Here is a 20,481-nt window from a genome sequence, read left to right as displayed (position 1 = left end):
TGTCGTGCTCGAAATTGGAATTTATAACTCGCGGGGCACTTTGACGTATCGCGCTGCATTGGTTATTTGCACGCGTTGTTCAATGTTTGGGCAAATACCCGCGGCGCGCCACGGCTACCCTTCTATTACGCTACAGTTATCGTCATAACCAGCGAAACTTGACGTCCAGGTTTCACGACTGTTCTAGTTACGAATTCGACCGTTAACGATCGTTTAATTGCGTAGGTGTATTACCAGGCGCTGCAAGTGTCAATTAAACTCGTTCTACACCTGAGGAGTGTACGCTGACCGAAACTATCCCGTGTCAGCTAGATCCTATTTGCATATCGCGTCGCACAGCGAGTTTGACCATAAAGAAAGGAGAAAATCGCTGCAACGTCGGGAATCAGCTTTTTCGTAGCCGGCGTTGGCCGGGTGCCGCGATAATACCGAGACCGAGTTAAAGAATTTTCTACGCGGCGTAACATTTATCAACGTCCTAATAATGTTTTCAAATTTTCACAGCCCCTAATTCGACTTCTTCTCGACTTGCCTGCCCGTTCTACCAGCTGCCATTCCAGCCATGATAAATGCCAGTGCAATTCCGAACTAACAAAGCGTCGTACGTAATAAACATTACGACGACCTTTCCATAGCGAAATTCGTAGCGAGCGGGGAGGATTACAAGAAATAAAGTATGCTGGTGCCGCGATACGGCGCGCAACGGCAATCAGACCGGCATTAAATCCGCCCCCGTTCTTTTAGCGTTTTGCGCGGAACTCGGTCCGGAAGGGTAGAGGCGCAGAGGGGGTCGAAGGTTCGGTGAGGTGAAAGGGACGAGAAGCAAGCGCGCGACACGTTTCAACGTTTCCAGGTTGCACGTTTTATGCGGGCATGGTATGCAGCACCGAATCACCGACGAATTTGCAAGCCCGTTCGGTTGCCCCGAAACCAGTAGTGTTTAACGTCGAGCCCCGTCGATGATAATTTATTATTACGACCGGTGCAGCTATTGCGCGTAATCTGCGTCACGTTTTACAATTTGCCGACTACCATTTGCCTGCACACGTCCCTTTGCCTTCCATTCCACCCTTTGCCACCTGTATTGGTCCCGCCCCCTCCCCCCTCACTAAAAACCATACTTTGTCTCTGTCTCTTTCTCGCTCTCTCTAAAAGGTCCTCACCACTTACACTTGCGTATAGCTAGAGCATCATCATGAGGCAACATGGCAGCCTCATAAATGCGCCAACCCTTTAATTACGCTTTTATCTGATGCATGGTGTAACGATGTTGCAAGAGCTTCGAATCGCGATGTATAACGCCCGTCGATATATGTAGCCACCAACACGAGCGTACAAGGACGTAGGGATGCGTGCGTGCGCGCGAGCGTGAATGAGGATGGTACCGCTATGCCTCGAGATTGATCGACGTGTCGGGGATTAAATAAGAAAAGACTCGATGGCGATAATGCGCGGAATACAAGGGGTGATTTAGATCCCGGCCGGAGATTATCGTCATTCAAGGGAGGCTGGGATGAATACGTTCTGACTAGATTTACCGTGTACTCTGAGGTGAGTGCGCGGAGAGATTACGTTACGCCACTCGGAGAGCACCGAGATTGTCGTTGATATAACGCATTCTGAAATTAAATCTGTTTCGCGTCTTTTTCGGTACAGGTTTGTAGGTACCGTAATTTCTACCAATTAGTATCGATGACGAGATATTATGGGTGATTCAAGTAAGATGGTAAGGCGGTATATTTTAGAAAATTGCAATGACAACCGTTTAGCTGAACGAGAAAATTACGCGTGCTGTGCGTGGATAACTTTCCAATAGCGACAGCGAAGGTGGTAAATAATAGGTTGTATCACATTTTTACGGTCTTTAATTATGGAAATTACCATAATTACTTCCCGACTGGTATAGGTGGATCGTGAGTTAAGTTATTTCATTTTTATTTCTATTCTATATATATCGTACAGTTTAGTTTAATCGTATGAAACGCTAGAAACGATGCTATTACGATATAATAAAAATGCTACGACATAAAAGAATATATAACTGTAAAAATTTACCGATCGTAGTAAAATCAATATATGTACATACTGAGAAATGAAAATGTACGGTTTTTCGCGTAATGCTGTGTATCAATTACCACTTAAAATTCAGTGCGATATGTCACGGTGTTTCCATCGAGTTCGGTGCGAATGTTCGTTGCGTGTACGAAACTGATCCCAGGAAGAATTTCGTATAAACATGGAATTTCAGCGAACCGTTCATTTAGTATTCCACTCGTAAAAATCTCGCTGGCCACCTTGCTTTTTAAAACGGCCGCCGCACCGCACCGCGGTTGCATGGATCGCAAGCTGGCGAGAAGAAAGCCTTGTGAAATTATACTCGAAACGTGTGTTGCGTCACGCTTACGTAACGAGATGGACGATTTTAGTACCGCCGCTTTTTAATAACCAACCGCATCCTCTTCTTTCCAAACTCATTTCTCCGCCGGTCGGTTTATTCCTCTCGTTCCGAGTTTTGCGCCTCCAGCAGGTGTAACTCATGTGTTGCACTATCGTGTCCCGTATCACGTCGCGACTCGGTCAAACTTTTCCGGTTTTCAGGCAAGTGTCCTCTGATCCGCTATCCTTTTTCTTCGGGTACGACCTTTCTATTTTTCCAGCCATCTTCTTCCTTCGTTATTTTTTCTCCCCCTTCTTTTTTGCGTTCGCGTTCCTTCGTTGGCAAGAAACTTTCACAATAATTGAAGACTATAGCGGAAAAATATGATATACACTATCGCGCGTAAGTGTTTGGACATCTGGTGCAATTCGATCAAAATGTTGATACTTTTACTATACAGGATGCACCGCAATTCGTGGTACAAAGGCATTCATCCCTTGTATAAAAGTAAATCGAACGCGATTTGATTTAATGATCGAAACGACTCAATTCTCGTATGACAAGAAACAATATTTACGATGCAAATGAATTACGATATGAATAAAACCTAATGTTTGTGCTAAAATGAAAAATAAACGACGATAAAAACGAAGTAATACGTACGCGATAGTAATCATGCGAAAATAATCCGCCAAGTTAAATCCAATTTATGCCTCGTACATCATGGACATGTGCATCTGGTGTTTAAAAAATTCGAGCATCCTATTCATCGAACAAGTAATCTCAAACTTTTGAGCCTTGTTGTACTCATAGATACAGATATATAAGACGCGTGGCACTGAATTACGAATTTACTTCTTTCTTTTTACGATATTCAGAGTTATCGCCTTGTTAATATAATCATACCGTAATATTTTCGCGCATACATAGCACTTGGCTAAACGCAATTGGCATATTCATCAAATGTTAACATTTTGACGCCTGGGCACGTAGCTGTACGTGATTCCTCAATCATTCGAACCTTCATTGAATACGAATCGAGCAAATTTATCTTTTTCTTGTCGCGAATAATACCGTTCAGACACAAATAACATAGTACGAACTATTACTAGGATAACGAGAGATATGCTCCATCAGTGAACTATTATTTTCATTCTACGCTGTATTCTCGCGTGCATGTATATTCGTAATTGACGGAGAAAGTAACGTTCCCATGGAAATTACTTATAGTTAATTTTTGTATAGTAAAGAAATTATGTATAGTAAAGAATTTACAGATTATCATTAACAATTCACGTAACAAACATCATAAGCTATTGCTATAATTAGTGAACATTTACAAGATTCAATTGTTTTAATCTTCTTACTTTCCACCTCGCAACGGAGCAAATAATTCTCTGAGAGGGAAGATGGTAGATTACTGTCGTTAAGAAGTTTCAACACTTTCGTATCTGTATTATTCTGCATTACATTTGTTCGAGATAGGAAATGCTGGAGAAAGCAACCAGAAAGCGCATTCTCCTTGTAACATTCATTTCTGGCATTAATATTTCTCAATGCTTTTTTAAAATCCCTTTTTAAATTCGCCCTTAAATCTCTGTTACATTCGCGCGATCTTTAAAGTCTTCAACCCAAGAACCATCGATAGAGAAAAGAGAGGAAAGAACACGATATAGTAGATGAGCTTATTTATTTAAAAAAAAAAAAAAAGACATTTATTACGCGTTGAAGTAATTAATTCAAGAAAAACTCTACATTTTTATTTTTGTATATCCGTGACCTGGAGGCCGCTGTTACGAAGAGAACAGAATTTAGTGAAATAAAAATTCAAAACAAGGGCAGGTCCGTATCATTGTGCCCGTGAATATAAACGTTGTTTTGGGTTACAAGGTCTAGAAACAAAAGAGCTATAAATAGATTTCTATTGCTGTTTCTCGTAGCCTTCGGCTAGAACTACACACCAGGGTTAGCTTTTCGGTAATGCCCTTTGTTACAAATGTATGAACGTGCTCCCTATTACTTTCTATCGTATTGTAACACCGAAAGAGCGACGATCTGGATCAACATTCGCTATACCTATAATTATTTCAATATATTTCTCTATTACAAATTCATCCACTCGTTCCTCTATCAGTCAACCTCAACATTGCGGTACTTTCGTCTTCTACAAGGATATAGCAAGAGTATGTATAAGGAAGAATTCGATGAATTTGGATTTAATGATATGCGTTACTCCTGACCTAGCTAACCTGCTGTTTTATTTATACGTCAATCGTTGATTCGAAGTCTTTTTCGTTTGTAAAATTGAATGCGACAGAGCGGTGGCAGCAGCGATGTTCGCAAGGCATCGCATTATACGAGACTAATTCTCCCTGGGGCTCTGTGAATCCTTCGGTTCAAAAGAAACATCTTTCTCCCTTTCCTTTCCCTTGATCTGTGTTTTCTGAGCGTGGTAACGAGGACAAGTCGTTTCTCGTTAAGAGGAAAGCCTCGAGAGAAGCGGGGCCTAGAAGCAACCGGTGAACTCCGTATCCGCAGCAAATTCTCAGCGAAAGGTTCCTTCTCTTGTCTCTACCCTTTTTCTACTCTATTTCCACTCGTGCTTCTTTCAACGCTCTCTTCTTCCCTTTATTATGTTGATCCAGCGGATGTTGTCTACTTTACAAGTACATGTATCGCGAGATCTGCTGTTCTTGAAACGGCCACACACACTCGTTTCGTCGTCTTCTCGTTCGCGATCCGAGCTTTCATTATGAACGTATATATCGTCGATAAGATACCGTCGACTTACATATGTGCTCGTTTCAATACGAAAGTCGAGCAACGCGCTGTAAAAGTAATCACCGCATAAAGGTGATTCCGGCAATAATACGACTTCGTGCGTCACCGATGCTTTGTAATACTTCTGAAATCTTTTAGTTGCCAATGTGACTGACTTCGTTCGTTATTAATCTTTTTTCTTCAAATGTGCTGGATATTTCGAGAACGATCGAGAGGAATCTCTTAAACGATTGCTCGTTATAAGCTTTTAGATATTTGTCTTTCGTATAAATCAATTCGTATCTTTCATTTACCGCTAAAGTACCCGTTGATCGTTAAATGAAATAAACTGTTTGCGATAATCGAATTAGAACGCTTTCGAAAAATTAGGCAAACCTGAATAATTATCAAGAAATTATTAACATTTTCGGCGAATAATTTTTCCAATTCGTTGGTCCTCGAGCTCGTAACGAGAAATTTGCGGCTTTACCACCGAAACGCGTTTCGTAAAGGAGCTTCTGTCGCGAGAACGCATAGCTCGAATTTATCGAAGCGTACGAGCCACTGCTTCGATACGTAATACGCTCGGTTACACGAATTCGCGGCGCGAATTCACGCGTAGATGTTTCCATTCGATAAAAAATGATATAATTTCCAGCAACTGGGACTGCATCGACGTATCGGAACTTGTTATTGTACGTTGTACACAATGGTCGATAGTGTCCTGATCTGTGTCTCCTGTTTGGCTGCGCTGCGCGCGAATCAGAGAGACGCGAACGAAAGGACCGTGCGTCGCTTACGTTTCTTGGATCGCGAGTCATCTGCATAATACGTGGCCCGTCCATGGGTTCCCATGGCAGTGGTGCAGGTGCAATGCAGATGCGAACGGTTCACGCGAACGCCCCTGATATTCGTAGCACGCCTTGTCCTTGTCGTCCATTATCGTTGCTCGAACACGTTTTTCAACCGCGGCGATCGAAAATTGTTTTTTTTTTTTTTCTTTTTGTTCTCCCGTCAGATCTTTTGCTACGGGTTTCATCCTCGAAAAACAAACAGCAACAAGATCCAACGAAATCTTCCTTTAGATGTTTCGCACGCTCTTTATCACCAAGACTCGACTGAATGGTCAGTAACGCGTCAGTACAACATCGGCACATCAGTTCGCCGTTTGTATACACGACTATGATGAAAATACAGTTTGTTAGAAATTAGAATTTTTTTCGTACGAACGCACGCGTCCGCGCAGAACGTAACGAAAGAACGACATATCTTTTACGTATAATTGAACGGGTTTGAACGTAATCAAGTTTGCCAGGACGACTATTCTGAATAATTTTCCTGCGCTTGAAGCGATTTTTATACGGGAGCGGGGTTAATGCATCGCCCATTAGTGGCTCGTGCTTCCGTGAGGGACAGCGCATAAATTATGTTAATATTATAAATAGAGTACACGAGCTCGTCTATTTTTGCATTGCGAATTATACGTTAGATTTGCCGTATGGCCTGCAATCTCTCGAGATTTTTTCTTGCCGGAAACTTCTGCGTCTCGCGGCGCCGTTAGTGGATGAAAAACAAAATTGAAAGAAGGAATGAAATGAAGTCACGAAGGGAAGAAAACCGAGGAAATGGAGGACAATGGTCAGGCAAGAAGAAGAATCGCGAGATGGTATACGGTAAAAAACAAATGAAAATTATAGAAAAGAAACTTAACGAGTCGCAACTTTTCGCGCTTTATAAAGAAATAACTTAAGAATTCCATGTTTTTCTTCGTCGCTTTCGTAAACATTTCAAAGATATTGTTTGTTACAACATTGTATTATTAATCCGTTACGAAACTTATGGAGTTTTACAAATCTTTCGCCAATCGAAGGGTTTGCAGCAATAAGAAGGCAGATTTAAACTTAAACATGGAATTTCTTTGGAAAATAAAAAGGGAGGTGTAGATTTGATTCTCAAGGTTTCATACGTAACGCAAAACGCATGTTACTACGAATATCAGATATCTATGAATTTATAATGAATTGAAATAAATGATTTGTTCTTGATCGGTATCCAGTCGGTTTTCGTCGAATTTACTCAGATTACTAGAAAGTGAATTTATCTCCTTATCGCGGTAATCCCTTCAGCTTTGAAAACTTTGAATTTGATGAAGCGACAGAACTTAAAACTTTATACTAACTCGCTGTCATTATTGCTGCTAAGTGCATTTAACGTTGGAAAATAGGATTGATTTATTTGCTAAATACCTAGTTGCAGGAACAGCATCAGCCTTAACAATATGTACACGTAGAAATCAGGAAGAAACGGGATAAAGGTAAAATCTTTTGTTTTCCGGATGGAAACTCGGTGTTCGGCACGGTAATCGTAATAACTATTCTCCTTCTGAGCTTCACCGGTAACACCACTCCGCGTAAACACCAACATAAATTTCTACGCGGTCCTCTTCCACCCACTTTTACATTACATCCTGACCATTCTGCTCCACCGTTAACTGTTACGGACCATCTAGTATTTCTCACCTTCCACTTAACGTAGTACCCCTCCCATTCGACTGGAACAAACTCACGAACCAACGTATTCCGTTTATCTGATCGATTTCGATCATAACGACGACAATGCTGGCGACGCCTTACCTGACTGACGCGAATTAAGCTCTCGTTAAGAGCTTAACATAACGTGCTTATGATCGAATCGGAAGGGTTGTTTTGTCTCAGTACGTGGAAGTTGGATAAAGGTGGGTTCTTCGAGCAAATATTCTCTTATTTGCCGGCAGAAAAAGGAATTATGCTTTGTGATTCAGTGCTGTAAGTAGTACAAGAGGAAACAGAAGACATTATTCAGGTGGATATCTTTGTGTAAATCTAGTTCGTAGATGTGAGAGAAAAGTATGGTATTAATGTTGAATGGCGATCGTTAATTAGCTAGTGAAAAAAGCATCCTAATTGTTGATATCGAATATCTTAATCTCGAAGAATGATATTTTATAATTCTATTAAGAATTCAGTTTACTCGTATGATCGAGAAATATTTATACATCGATGATCCATGTAGGGGATTCGTATATCGAATATTTCTTGTTACAAGCAAATAAAAAATCACTCGTAACTTTGACAAATTTAATTAGTTACGTCTAAATTTCCCATGTTTCTAATACAAAAGAGAAACCTATATGTGCAAAATAAGAATAAGAGTTGAAACATCGATTAATCACGGTAGCGCTGTTGCTTAATCACAGATATTTTAATAAGATTGAAACAAAAAAAAAAAAAAAAGAAAAAAAAATAAAGGAAATAGAGAAAGGACCATCGATGAAGGCGACAATTCGTTCACGAGATAAAGATAAAAAAGAAATCGACAAACTCATCATAAAGGAGGAAAGGATGTGACTAATAGGTTTCATAGTTTATTCGACAAGTTGGTGATCAGACCAGGAAAACCTGCGATACAACATCGTATCCAACTTGTGCTTCGGGTTAACAGCCTGGGTGTTCGACGGTGTACCATGATGTATGACGTGGTGTCAGGTTCCAATCCTCTGGGAATGCCATGAAAGCGGGTTCTGTGCTCGATGTAAAATATCGTTGATCTGGCACGCGGTCTGGACTAGTACCAGACACACTCTGACCAATTCACCAGCAGCAGATTTTGAATGGTGGTCACCGATTACCAACGCATCGGAGTCTTTCGAATCCGCGTTCAAGTGGCTTTATCCCCCGATAATCTGAAACATGGCTGCTTTTAACGACCTTTTAATGCTTTTCCCACTGAATCGGAACGTTACGCGGATTGTTTGTGTAAGCATGCTTTATGCTTTGCCAGTTTCGAAAGAAGATTACGGTCGTACGAAGAGAGAAAAAGCTTCGTGTGTGGGATTTCTAGATCGTTCGAACATGTTTATCTTTGCAGGTAAATATAAGACTTTGGAGAACTTTCGGGTTGTTAATTTTAGTGCCGTTATGCGATCGTTATACGAATAATTTTACTTCTTCGAATTGTGTGCTAGATTTTATGTGGGCGTTTCAAAAGTCAAACCGATCAATTCCACCTTCTTTTTTAATTTCCCAACTTCATTATCATAAGTATGTATACGATTAACGTGTAATTGTTAATAAGAATAACTTTCAGAAATTTAAATTCCAAGGTATGCTTCATAGAATGACACTCCTAGTATTGTCTCTTTCCTCTAGTTTCCAATTTTGGAATACATCAGTGTAACTTGCATGATGCTATATGATTCGTATAATATTAAGCAGAATTAATATTGCGTTTTTCTAGTATCATTTAGGATAGATTTCTTTCTTATTTTTAAGAGCAAAAAACATAGAAGGTATTTAATTATACCCTTTGTATTTGCTTTATACACATCATAATGCTTTTTCTATTTTTTACTTTTCTCATTCTATCCCTTTATTTATAATTTTAAGGATTTGTATAAAGTATACCTGTGTACTCTGATAATTATTTTCACGTGATATAGATTTTTGCTGGTTTAAAAGGAATATAATCGGATCGTATTTGAAATTCGATTATTTCGCATGTTCATTAAAAATGGATAATTAATCACATTCTTATTGTACGAACGAAGAATTTCCAAATGTACGACCGTATCTCTGTATATTTTTAAAATTATTGTACACGAATCAATAGCCTAAACTAATTATACCGCAGAATATTTCACATAGTATACGTATTATACATTACGATTCTTAATTATAATCCTCGAATTCCTTAATGAAGATATATTTATGATAATTTGAAAAAGGGAATTTGTCATGATTTTATAGCTTGGTGCCACCTAAGTAATGCATATTCATAGGACATTAAGTTCGGGAACTAGGGAACAGAAAATGGGGAGGTCTTCTTTGAATATCCTTTATTTTTTTAATAGCGACGTTAATCTTCGTGTATCGTGTCGCGATTAGTTGCTCCATTAGCAACGTATGAATACAAAGCATAAGATTAAGAAATTTTTCATGTCTGAAGAAATATATTTCTCCGAATCACACTTTTACACGAGCACCGAAAGAATTCTTCGAACTCTTAAATTATATCTTTCTTTACAGTAGAACTTCTGTCATTCGGATATTTTCTAAATTCCAAAGAATTTGTACATTATTTTATAAACAAATCTTATATTATATTGCATATATAATAGAACGCGTACTGCGCGATCATTGAGACGTCCCCTATTCCAAATAATTATCAAACGCATGGAGAATCTAGCAATAGAGTCCACGCGCCAATGTTTCTGGAAACTTCCATTTCCAAACTTTCCACGGCGTATTTTCTCTTCCTTCCTTAGGAAAATACGCGATATTTCAAATTTCCTGCAATGACATTAATCTTTGACCATTATATCGTAATGAAATAACATTGATTAATGTGTTTGTGTATTGTAGTGAGTTTAATCCAAGGATTAAAACTTGGTAGGAAAGCTAATGGATTCTACATAATGAATAATCATTGTCAATCAGTAGCATAACGAAACTACCTCGCCTTTGCAAGATTAATGAGCCATTGGTAAGTACATAATCATAGCCAAAGTCGGAACACGTTGCTGGCGTATGTGCGTTTCTACAATCCCGTTCATAAGTATTAGAACATGTTTCGTTTCATACAACCGATCATAATCTGTATTCGTGCAAGATAATTACGCGAAGGTTTGTAAAAACTTTGTAAAATTCGCAAGAGAAATGTGAGCAACATTAATTACGAGTCATAGTTTGAACGACAAGTTTTGTACGGATTAGATACATTTATCTAAAGACAGTTTATTTAAATTCTCGATTGAAATTCGGAATTACGATAGAAAATTGAATAAAGCGAATTGATTAAAGCAACGATCGCAAAGTATAGCGTTGTAACGTATAGTTTTACTTATCTAAAACTTCTATAATGTTTGTCTATCTTTGCGTGAGTCTCAATCTCAATCGGATGAACTTGTGACCACAAGTGTACGTTTCCAACAATTTAAAACGTTTTGCGTACTCACCGATACGGCGATTGGATATAATCTGATAAAACATTGACGAATCAGACTTTCATTATGTGTAAGATACATAAAATGAAGCTTGAACAACGTGATAACACATTTTGTTCATAGAACTTTCTATTAAATCGTGTGAATCGTTAGTTTGGTATTTACAAAATTGATAAATAATTTTACGAATAAAAATTCTTCTCTTTATTCTTCAGAAAATATGAAATAAAATTCGTTGCTTTTGCGAAATATAATTTCAATGAAATTTTGTACAGTCTTCCAATGTAAATACAGTGCACAGTTAACAATTTCCTATTCGTTGCAACAGGGATGATTTGTTTTCGTTTAATTATAGTAATTTAGTCTTCTTTCGGCTTTCTATTTCCCTCTTCTAATCTTCTCCTCTTTACTTCTTGAATACCTAATACATCGTAGTATAATCTATGAATTAACGTAGGATATACAAACGTTCTAATCCTTATGATAAATTGATTTTTGGCGGTACTACAACTTGTGAGTTCTGCATAATAAAATAAATTAGTAATGGTTAGCAGGATAATCCATCAACAAGTTCTCTTAAACCTGTTAGGTAATGGATCAACGTTATCGGTTGTGGTCGTTATGGTACACCGTTTCCTCGATTAATATTTTCTCACCAGTAAACGCTTTTTTAAAGCACGATTTTCATCTTCGTTTTGTACTTTCAAATACGTAATATTTATTCCATATCTGAATTGGTTGCTTGATAACATAGGATTAAGTTTATTTTTGTTGTATGAGATGTTTCTCTAGAAGTTGTATCCTTCGTGTGCAAACAATTTTGGTATTCGATTTAGTATTGTAAGAAAATTATCTCTGTTTTTTTTTTTTCTTTTTTTACTGTAAAACCAATCGGAACTTATTCTGTAAATTTCGAACGTAATGAAATTAATGTTTGTTGTCCAGATGTATTTCTGCTTTGAATACGTATTTTGACATAAATAAAAAAAAATTAATAACTCCATAGTAGTTTGCTTCAATTTACCGTTTAGGAGATTTACCCATCGTTTATAGTTTCAGAAATCGTCTGGATAATTCAACTATAATTTTTTCACACCGTAATAATTAATATAATTATAAATATAATCAACGTTGTATTTAATATTTTCAGTCCAAAGCCTATTTGAAACAGTTTTCAAACGAATAAAAGATGTAAAAGCTTGCTGGTATGATCTTTTTATTTTCCATTTTTCATTTTTCTATCCCTGTCGGTGCCAATAATTTTGTGACTCACGGTAATTCTCCGCTTCTCGCCAACAAGGAGAAAACAATTTTCCAATTTGAAGGGAAATTGAAACTGAACACCGGCCTCAGTTCGCAAATTAAAAACGCAAGTGAGAGAACGCGCGCACAGTACAGCTATCTCGATGTAGATAAATTATTGTTGATCCTGACACGTTGATCTGCTCACGGGCACACATCGATCGTAGTCTCTGATTACAATTCGATCTCGCCAGGCATCGAGACTTTTTAAAAAGTACGTTAAATTCGATAGCGCGCGAGCCACACGATTAGTTTTCACTGCAGTGACTGAGATTTAGAGTCGTTCGAGATTCCTCTGATTCTGATATGCGCTTAAATTAACGATGCATACGATACATGCGATACGAGAAAGCATTATCACATTATCAGAGTTATCAGAGACTCGGTCGTTAAGAAGAAACCCATAGAAACAAAATTAAAATGAAAATTCGAATAGAGTGACGGAAATTAAAATAAACGCAATAAGAAGTTGAAAATATGTTTTCTGTTGTGGATGAAGCTATTTGTAGACTACGGTTGTCTATGCACCGATGGAAAACTGAAATTGTTGTAATTAGACTTATATAATTATATACGTGATATTAAACTCGTCGTTTATCCATTTGTCATGTAAGAAATCGTTTCGTGGATAATACCGTTTTAATCGCGAACGTACCACGTTGCAATACGATTTAAAATTACAATGATTTGTTCGTGTCTTTCAAAGATTAAAACCTGTTCTCGAGATAAATGTCTTAAGGATATATTCACTTAACTTCAGGGTTAAGGTGCGATGCTTACGATAAAATCTTAATCGAAGCTGGGTCGTTTTAGTTAGTTACAGACATATCGCAGTTCAATTTGTTCCACTACTAGCAAACTGAACTATCGATCTTCTTTCGATAGGTCATTGCTTAATTAATCGTAAATTATAACGTCGCCTTAAGTTCTTAAAATCCTATCATAGATTCTGCTATATGTATCTACGTATTCTTCTTGATTTCTTATATTGTAATTAATACTATTACCCTTTTTTAAATTATATATATTATTTCTCTTTAATTGTAAAAAAAATCTACAAAAATATTCGAAGTAAATTTGAGTTTATATACGTAGCTTGAAATATTTTGTATATAATACTACCTGTATGTATCTGTTCTTGAAATTTTTGTTTCATAAGTCTGCTTTTTGGGCAGCGAGGACATAATGCTCGGATAATTACAGCAACTTGTACTATTAAGAAAGTGAAAAAGAGTTCAAGGTAGTATTTCAGATGCTATTTTACAGTATTATTAATCCTTCTCGCTAATGACCGCAATAATCATCAGTGACGATTAACACAAAAATAAGCAAGGAGAAAATTCCTACCTAATTTGCTTCGCTCTAACACCTAATTTTTTTTTTTTTTTCATACGACAGCTCTTCAGTTCAGATACCCTCTTTTCATCTTTTAATGTCCAAACCAGAATTTATATCTACCGTATCTTTTTAATTTTAACAAAATATCTTCCAATTAACGTGTACGGAATATCTCATTTTATTATTCGATCTATAGAAGCAAAGCATCTTTTTTCAATGTTCATCATTCAAACGCGAAACGTACTATACGCATACTCGTTTAATCGTTTAATAATGTTATCAAAGAGCAATGAAATGGTTTCACATGAATTTCCAAGAAGGAAAAATCTCAACCTATCTAGCGTTACAGATCGCGAACGGTAGGAAAACAACGATACACATAACTAAGCCGGGAATGTTCTCAAACGTTCAAAGGGGATTTGGGAAAGATACCTTCGCAGATACCTACTCGATGAGGATTAGGAAGTGATTTGCAGGCGATTCCCGATAGCGACGGAAACACGAAAGCCGGAATTTATCGTGATCGCAGAGAGTTCTCGTAGTCATGAAGTTTCGAGGGGTGTTATCTCGCGCGTGCACCACCTATGCACGAACTATCAGTTTTCATGAACATGTTTATGACGCAAATAAGCGTCCTACTCCCTCTGAACCCTTCAGTGTTCCAATCGAAACATATGTTTCGTGATGCTCATTAACCTCGTTCCGACTTGGCCGCGCTTAAATCTGTAAACGGAGCATTTAAAGTTACCATCGGCCACGCTGGTGAAATGTATTTTGTGTATCGAACGCATTAACTTTCGAACGGATTCTCACCGATAATGCTTATCACGGAGTTATAAAATTAGGAGGTCGCGATTTGTTCGCGCGAAGTAATTTTCAATTGAAACTCTCAAAATAACCACTGTTTACAAGGACGAGTATCATATACCTAGAAACGTAGCCATTTTATGAGAGGTACCTTGTAATGATTATACACACAGTTACAAAGTTAGTTAATACGTTTAATATGCGTTATGATCGCAGTCCAGTTGCAGAGAGACTGGGTCGAATCAAAATTCCTCCGAATGAAAGTTTCCTTTCTTTTAATTCGCATACCGTATTCAAGATTGAGACAGTTTCGATACCAAAAGTCGATAGTGGAAGCTTCTATGAACGTTGATTTAATACAGAAGCCATTGAGCAAGATCCTCTTGTATAAAAATTGATTAATTAATAGTACTAGTAAATTGAAAAGGTACGAGTTATAAATTATAGGCTTCTCCTTTATGAGTCACATTAATAAGTTGCTTGAGACACGTGATTGTTTGACGACGACGAAATACGTGTTTATTCCAATGTTCCTGTGACTTTTACAAATTTCCACGTATTGCTTGCGTTCGTATGTTTCTAAAAATTCTTTACATTATCTATGTCTTACGATACATATAGACAATTCATTCATTCAACGATTTATCACTTGATTATTTAATATATTTCAAGAATGGAGGAATTTGTGGAACTATGTGCAATACATAAAAGCTATGAATTTTAAGAATGCGTGTAGACAGTGAAGTTCCTGGGTGGTAGTGGCGCGTTCACGTGCAGGAACGCATATCTATATCAGGCTGAGTCTTTTTACAGGAAAGTACTGTATGATGAATGAGAATTTTAGAAAGAGGCGGAGCGCCTTTATAGAACGTAAACGAGTGAAGTGCCTATCCAGCAAATTTAGGAAGTACGAATTTCACTAGAGGTAGAGTCTTACGCTTGAGTTCATTGTATCGCTAATATCTATTTAACACGTACTAAATTAAAAATGTTTTTTAATTATGCCAAATTAAAACGTTCTACTTTTAGGACTTTTTCGAGTTTTCGACGACTTGTTCAGGCGTGAAAGACTAAATGATTTCGAGATCGTAAAAGATGCAACAAGCTTTCGTTCTGACGAGGAATTCGAAGACTTACAAAAGAGGCATGACGCAATATCCACATGGATGTATATTGCAAATGGAATTTCTTCAATGTACGATGATTAATCGTTACATAAAAATGATTAGCAAATGATAAGAAGATAGCAAAGCTATACGGTCAGGTACATATTTCGAAATAACAGTTGTCAAGGAACGAAAAACAATTTGTATAGAGATACAGGTGGATACAGAAGTACCGAAGAAGCACAAACGTGTAAATAATGGCGAATTTGTATTATCACTGACAATGAAACTAAGGGTCATATCACTGTATCATCGGTGCACAATATCTTGCCTTTACAATGACTTGGCGAAGACTGACAGAGATTAATGGAAACTAATAATTCTCTACTCCATGTTTATAAAGACAAACACGAATAGAAGTACTAGGTCGTAACAAGATTTATCGATCGATCTGAATAAATTAGAAATAGAATGGCAGTCGCGTGATTTTTAAAATCAATTACGAGGAAAGATACGATAGTACGCATATAGATGTTTTATACAGCCGGAATCTCGAAGGAGTTTATAAATAAAAATCCTGTATTCAGAGAGAAATTCCAAACACAAGCAACGCAGATAAAACACCTAAAATCCTCATAATCGTATTTCTCGGTATGCCGGCATAAATATTTTATAAGAGAAAATCTGATTTGTCGAAGATTCTCCAAAGCAATCTGACCCTAAAACACCATGAATATTAACCAATTCGCATGATATTGCGAGATGAGAGAATTACGGTCGTCATCGACCTATAAAACATATTAATTTCGCAAGCGTTTAGAGTGGAATAAGCGAAGAGGTCGGCTCGCCCCGGATCTTATATAACGCGGCAATTTTCAAGAATTTCAACACCTCGCGTTCGGCGTTAGTTCCTTTACTAATAAAAACCTGTCTTGAAAATGATTTAGTCGGAACACGGCTCTCGAAGACGTTCTCGCGGCAACGGTATATTACCAGCTTTATTAAAAACGGACGAGAACGCCGTTCAAATTCCATATATACAAGCTGTCGTTCAGCCGGCGCGAATTCGCGTCACCTTGTCGATCCTTCGAAGATATTGCATGCCCTGTACCGCGGCGATTATGACGATGGCGGCTCATTAGCCCCGCCGTCACTAAATCATAATGATCTCAACGCGTAGTGCGTGGTGGAGAACGCGCGAGGAAGAGGCGAGAAGAAGACCCGATCCGACCGAACGGACCGTAGGAAACCGAGAGAGAAAAGCAAAGATGGACGTAGCGCCAGCCGAGACGAGGACAGATTGACGAGCGAGACAGAAAGGCGAAACGCGAGCGTGCCCGAAGTCGACCGAGTAGCCGCGAAGGCAGCCGAACCGGCTTGCGGTGGTCCTTCACGCCATTCAATGGTTTCAGTACCGAGCCGCCACGGGTCAGGACTCGACGTGGTTCTATCACGTGGGGGATTTGTTGTTAACTCGTATTCGAGTACGATCACAGTGACATTGTGTGATCTATGAATTAAAATCGTGCCGAGACAACGTGATCTCGGCTTCTGCGTGCCGTCACGTTTCTCATCTGTCTCGCTCGATCGATGACCCGTCCAACAAGACCGATAGCGAGGATAGACTGACACGAAGCATCTTGTCTTGTCCTTTTAGAAATGTAAATGATCGATCACAGTGAATATGCTGGACAATGTGATGGTATTGTGTACGGAAGACGATCTGCCGACGGTGCCTGACTTCCCGCAACGATCGTTAAGAAGACTTACACACGTGTATACGCTGCGATAAATGCAAAATACAGCTAGTCTGGAAATTCATTTAGATTTGATTCGCTGTACGAGACAAAAGAGGAAGAGGAGAGAAGAAAATCAAATAAAATAAAACTAGAAACAAAGTTTCGTGTTTGGAGGAATAATTTGCGGAGAGTCGGGTTCATAAATCTGATTGCAATACTCGTGGACGCCGGGTGACCGAGTAATTAACTTAGTAACGTTCGCGGACTCAATTTCGTTGACTGATTAATATCGATACGCAGGGATTTAATTACGAGGACCGCACGAATCCCGGGTGGATGCCTCTGCTGTGCGAATGTCCTTCCGTGTACGCGCCCCTCGAGTAGCGACGCGAGTAACGAGCCGTGAGATAGGGGCAAACCGACGAGTTCATTCGGAGCTAGTGGTGCAGTAAACTAGACTCGTGTCCGGAGCGTTACTTGCGGTTCAGTGCGACCCGTTTCGAAGTCGACCAATTCTCGCGAAACTGGCAATTCGAACTTTGAATTTTGAACGAACTCGTGATCGTCGTTCTGCGCTTTTCCTGCTTTCTCCTCGCAATAACCTTGCGTATTCGATACGAAAAATATCCAGAAGCTCGACGTAGCTCCACCCACGCTACAATTCGAGGACAAGACGGTCTATCGAAGTCTATCGGACGTGGATGGTTTTGTGCAAGCACAGTACGATTTCTCGGGGACGTTAGAACGAGTCAAACGTGTCCCTTCAGTCTCATACTTGACGCGCTTCGGTACAGATCACACTGCCGCCTTTTCCACGATTTTTACGCACAGTGTCATCAGATTTCATCGATTTCGTTACTGTCGAATTTCAATTTCTTCGAATTCACGATTGAATTTGTTCATCAAGCTGGACGATCGAAGATTTAGCGTCAATAACGACACATACATCGATCTTGAACTTCGATCGTAATTCGACAAACTCGAAGCGATACTCGTGTCTCTCGGAAGTGCGTACAAGTTTCGAATTTTACGGAGATTTTATTACTGAGCCTGACGTCACATTAATATTTAACATGGTTCACGTTTTACGGTGAGTGCATCGAAAGACACAAAGTTTCACCTAACGCTTCTAACTGCCATCGAAATCCGACCGCACACATTTTCTAGCGAATTTTCTCAAGAAGAATCTGCCAACTCTGCGACGCAGCTATCCCAGCCTGATATCCAACGAACTTAGGATCAGTTAGAAAGTTGCTGGAAACTTCTTGGCTAACAATCGCGCGAGAAACCATCACAACGTTCGAACACCTCTCGTTCAGTTACTATCTTACAAGTGGATTAATTGAGACTCCCTTGGAAGGTGATCTCGCCACCGTAATTGGAACGAGTACTCGAAGGGAAGGTTACAAGATCAATTGGTTCGTCGAGTCGTTGGAAGAAAGACTCGGGGAAGAAAAGACTCTCGGGGATAGCAGAGGGAAGCTTTGGTACGTAGTGTGTTGTACGCCGATTAAATGGTCGACGACGAAATCATTGATCACAGTTGAAATCTCCGATCGAGTGACAAAAGTGGTGATCGTCGAGGGTGTAGCGAGGAGTCGAGGAGGACAGAAAGGCGTTGAGAGGATGTCGACGACGGCGGCGCAATGCAGCAGTGGCGGCAACATCGGCAACAAGAAGGAGAACACCGACTGCACCGGTCGCGGCAGCAGCAACAGCAGCTGCAATTAGTGCCGGTTCACGACGATCGTGAGACTAGGTAACCGCTGAAAAGGCGGCGAGCGCGGGGGCGGCTAGGTCGGTCGGGGTGTTGGTTCGACGGTGTGTGTGCCAAGAGTGCGCGAAAAGGAGACAAAATGTGGTGGTGGAGGTGCCGGTGGAGTGTCGCGACTACGACCACGGTGTTCGTGTTGGGGATTGCCACGGTGTGCTCGCAACTGGAGATATCTGATCTGGATAAGCCAAGTAAGTTGTACACTGTTATTATTATTTATATCTGATCCCACCACGCTGGAGGATAATCAACGCCTTTGTCCCCGTTACTCGAAATTTTTTGGCAACTTTTGACAAAGTACGAAGTCAAATACTAGGACAAAAAAGTCTCGTGTTTAACTCGTCATGGTTCAAGTATCGAAATAATAGGTAAAATTATTACAGGCAACGTTATTAAAGCAAATTATTGTTTTGTCAAGTTACAAAACGTGTATTATAGAAGCCCGTTGCGCAGGACGAAGGTAGAAAATGAATTTTTAACATTCGAAAAATATAGTTTATCATAGCTGTCTAGAATACCTCAATTTCTTCTTTCATAAACTCGTAGAATCTAGTAAGGAAGAAAATATCGAACGAATTCTCGAAATTCCTTTTCATAAATAGGATATGAAATTTATAGAATTTAACGATACAAGTTTACTACTAAGGAATTACGAGTGAAATGTTACGTTCATACAACTTTGGTCTTCAATGGGTAAACTCATTGAGTATTCGTATAAGGAATACGTACTTAGCTTGTTGCATTCTACGTTGAACGAAGGGACATCTTATAGAAATTACCATTAAGCCAAGCAAAAAGAAATACATAGAGACAATGTTCGATCGTTAACTGTGCAGTTGGAAATCAAATTACAAAAAAAAAAAAAAAAAAGAAAAAACAGACAAAGGAAAAGATACGTATTATCCGAATTGTGGTATAAGCTTAAGCACCTTGCTTTCGAATTGCGTCGTATGAGAATCAATTAATTAAGTTTGTAAGAGAAATGTGAAAGATCAAAGGGCAACGAGAGAAATTAAAGTATACGTGCGTATACACGGCATACGTATAGCTATTCAAAGTGAAGTCATGTTATAAAAAAGATGAACATCCGTTCACTTTTGTTTTTGTTTCGACATTTCAGTGAGCAGACATTTGGCACTTAGCTTTCACGCTTGAGAAATTGTATTACTCTGCAGATTTGATTTCGAGCATGTATACGTATGTACATGTATTTCGTGGTATTTTTAATGATCGACAAGTTTAACAGAGTATGGCCATCGAAATATCGAAATTAGTAAAGTATAAACTAAACAATTGAT

The 20,481-nt window shown here is 38.9% G+C and overlaps 1 protein-coding gene across 3 annotated transcripts in view; it reads left to right on the top strand.

Moving 5' to 3' along the window:
• The window catches only part of LOC139991902 (neural cell adhesion molecule 1), a 219,685-nt gene that overhangs the window by 25,654 nt on the left and 173,550 nt on the right, over positions 1-20,481 (top strand). Inside the window, exon 1 of one of the 3 annotated variants that reach the window (XM_072012303.1) lies at positions 17,072-19,374. The exons of 1 other annotated variant lie outside the window; for it this stretch is intronic. In XM_072012303.1, the coding sequence (XP_071868404.1) occupies positions 19,266-19,374 (109 nt within the window). In that variant the 5' untranslated portion in view covers positions 17,072-19,265. Of the gene's footprint in view, positions 1-17,071; positions 19,375-20,481 lie in introns of those variants that run through there. One more of the 3 variants, XM_072012301.1, reaches the window with a different exon arrangement.

The sequence above is a fragment of the Bombus fervidus genome, chromosome 11 (genome assembly GCF_041682495.2).
Source record: "Bombus fervidus isolate BK054 chromosome 11, iyBomFerv1, whole genome shotgun sequence".
In the NCBI taxonomy this organism is placed as follows: domain Eukaryota; kingdom Metazoa; phylum Arthropoda; class Insecta; order Hymenoptera; family Apidae; genus Bombus; species Bombus fervidus.
The sequence above is the reverse complement of the archived record's forward strand: the minus strand, read 5'-3'. Positions and strand labels throughout refer to the sequence as shown.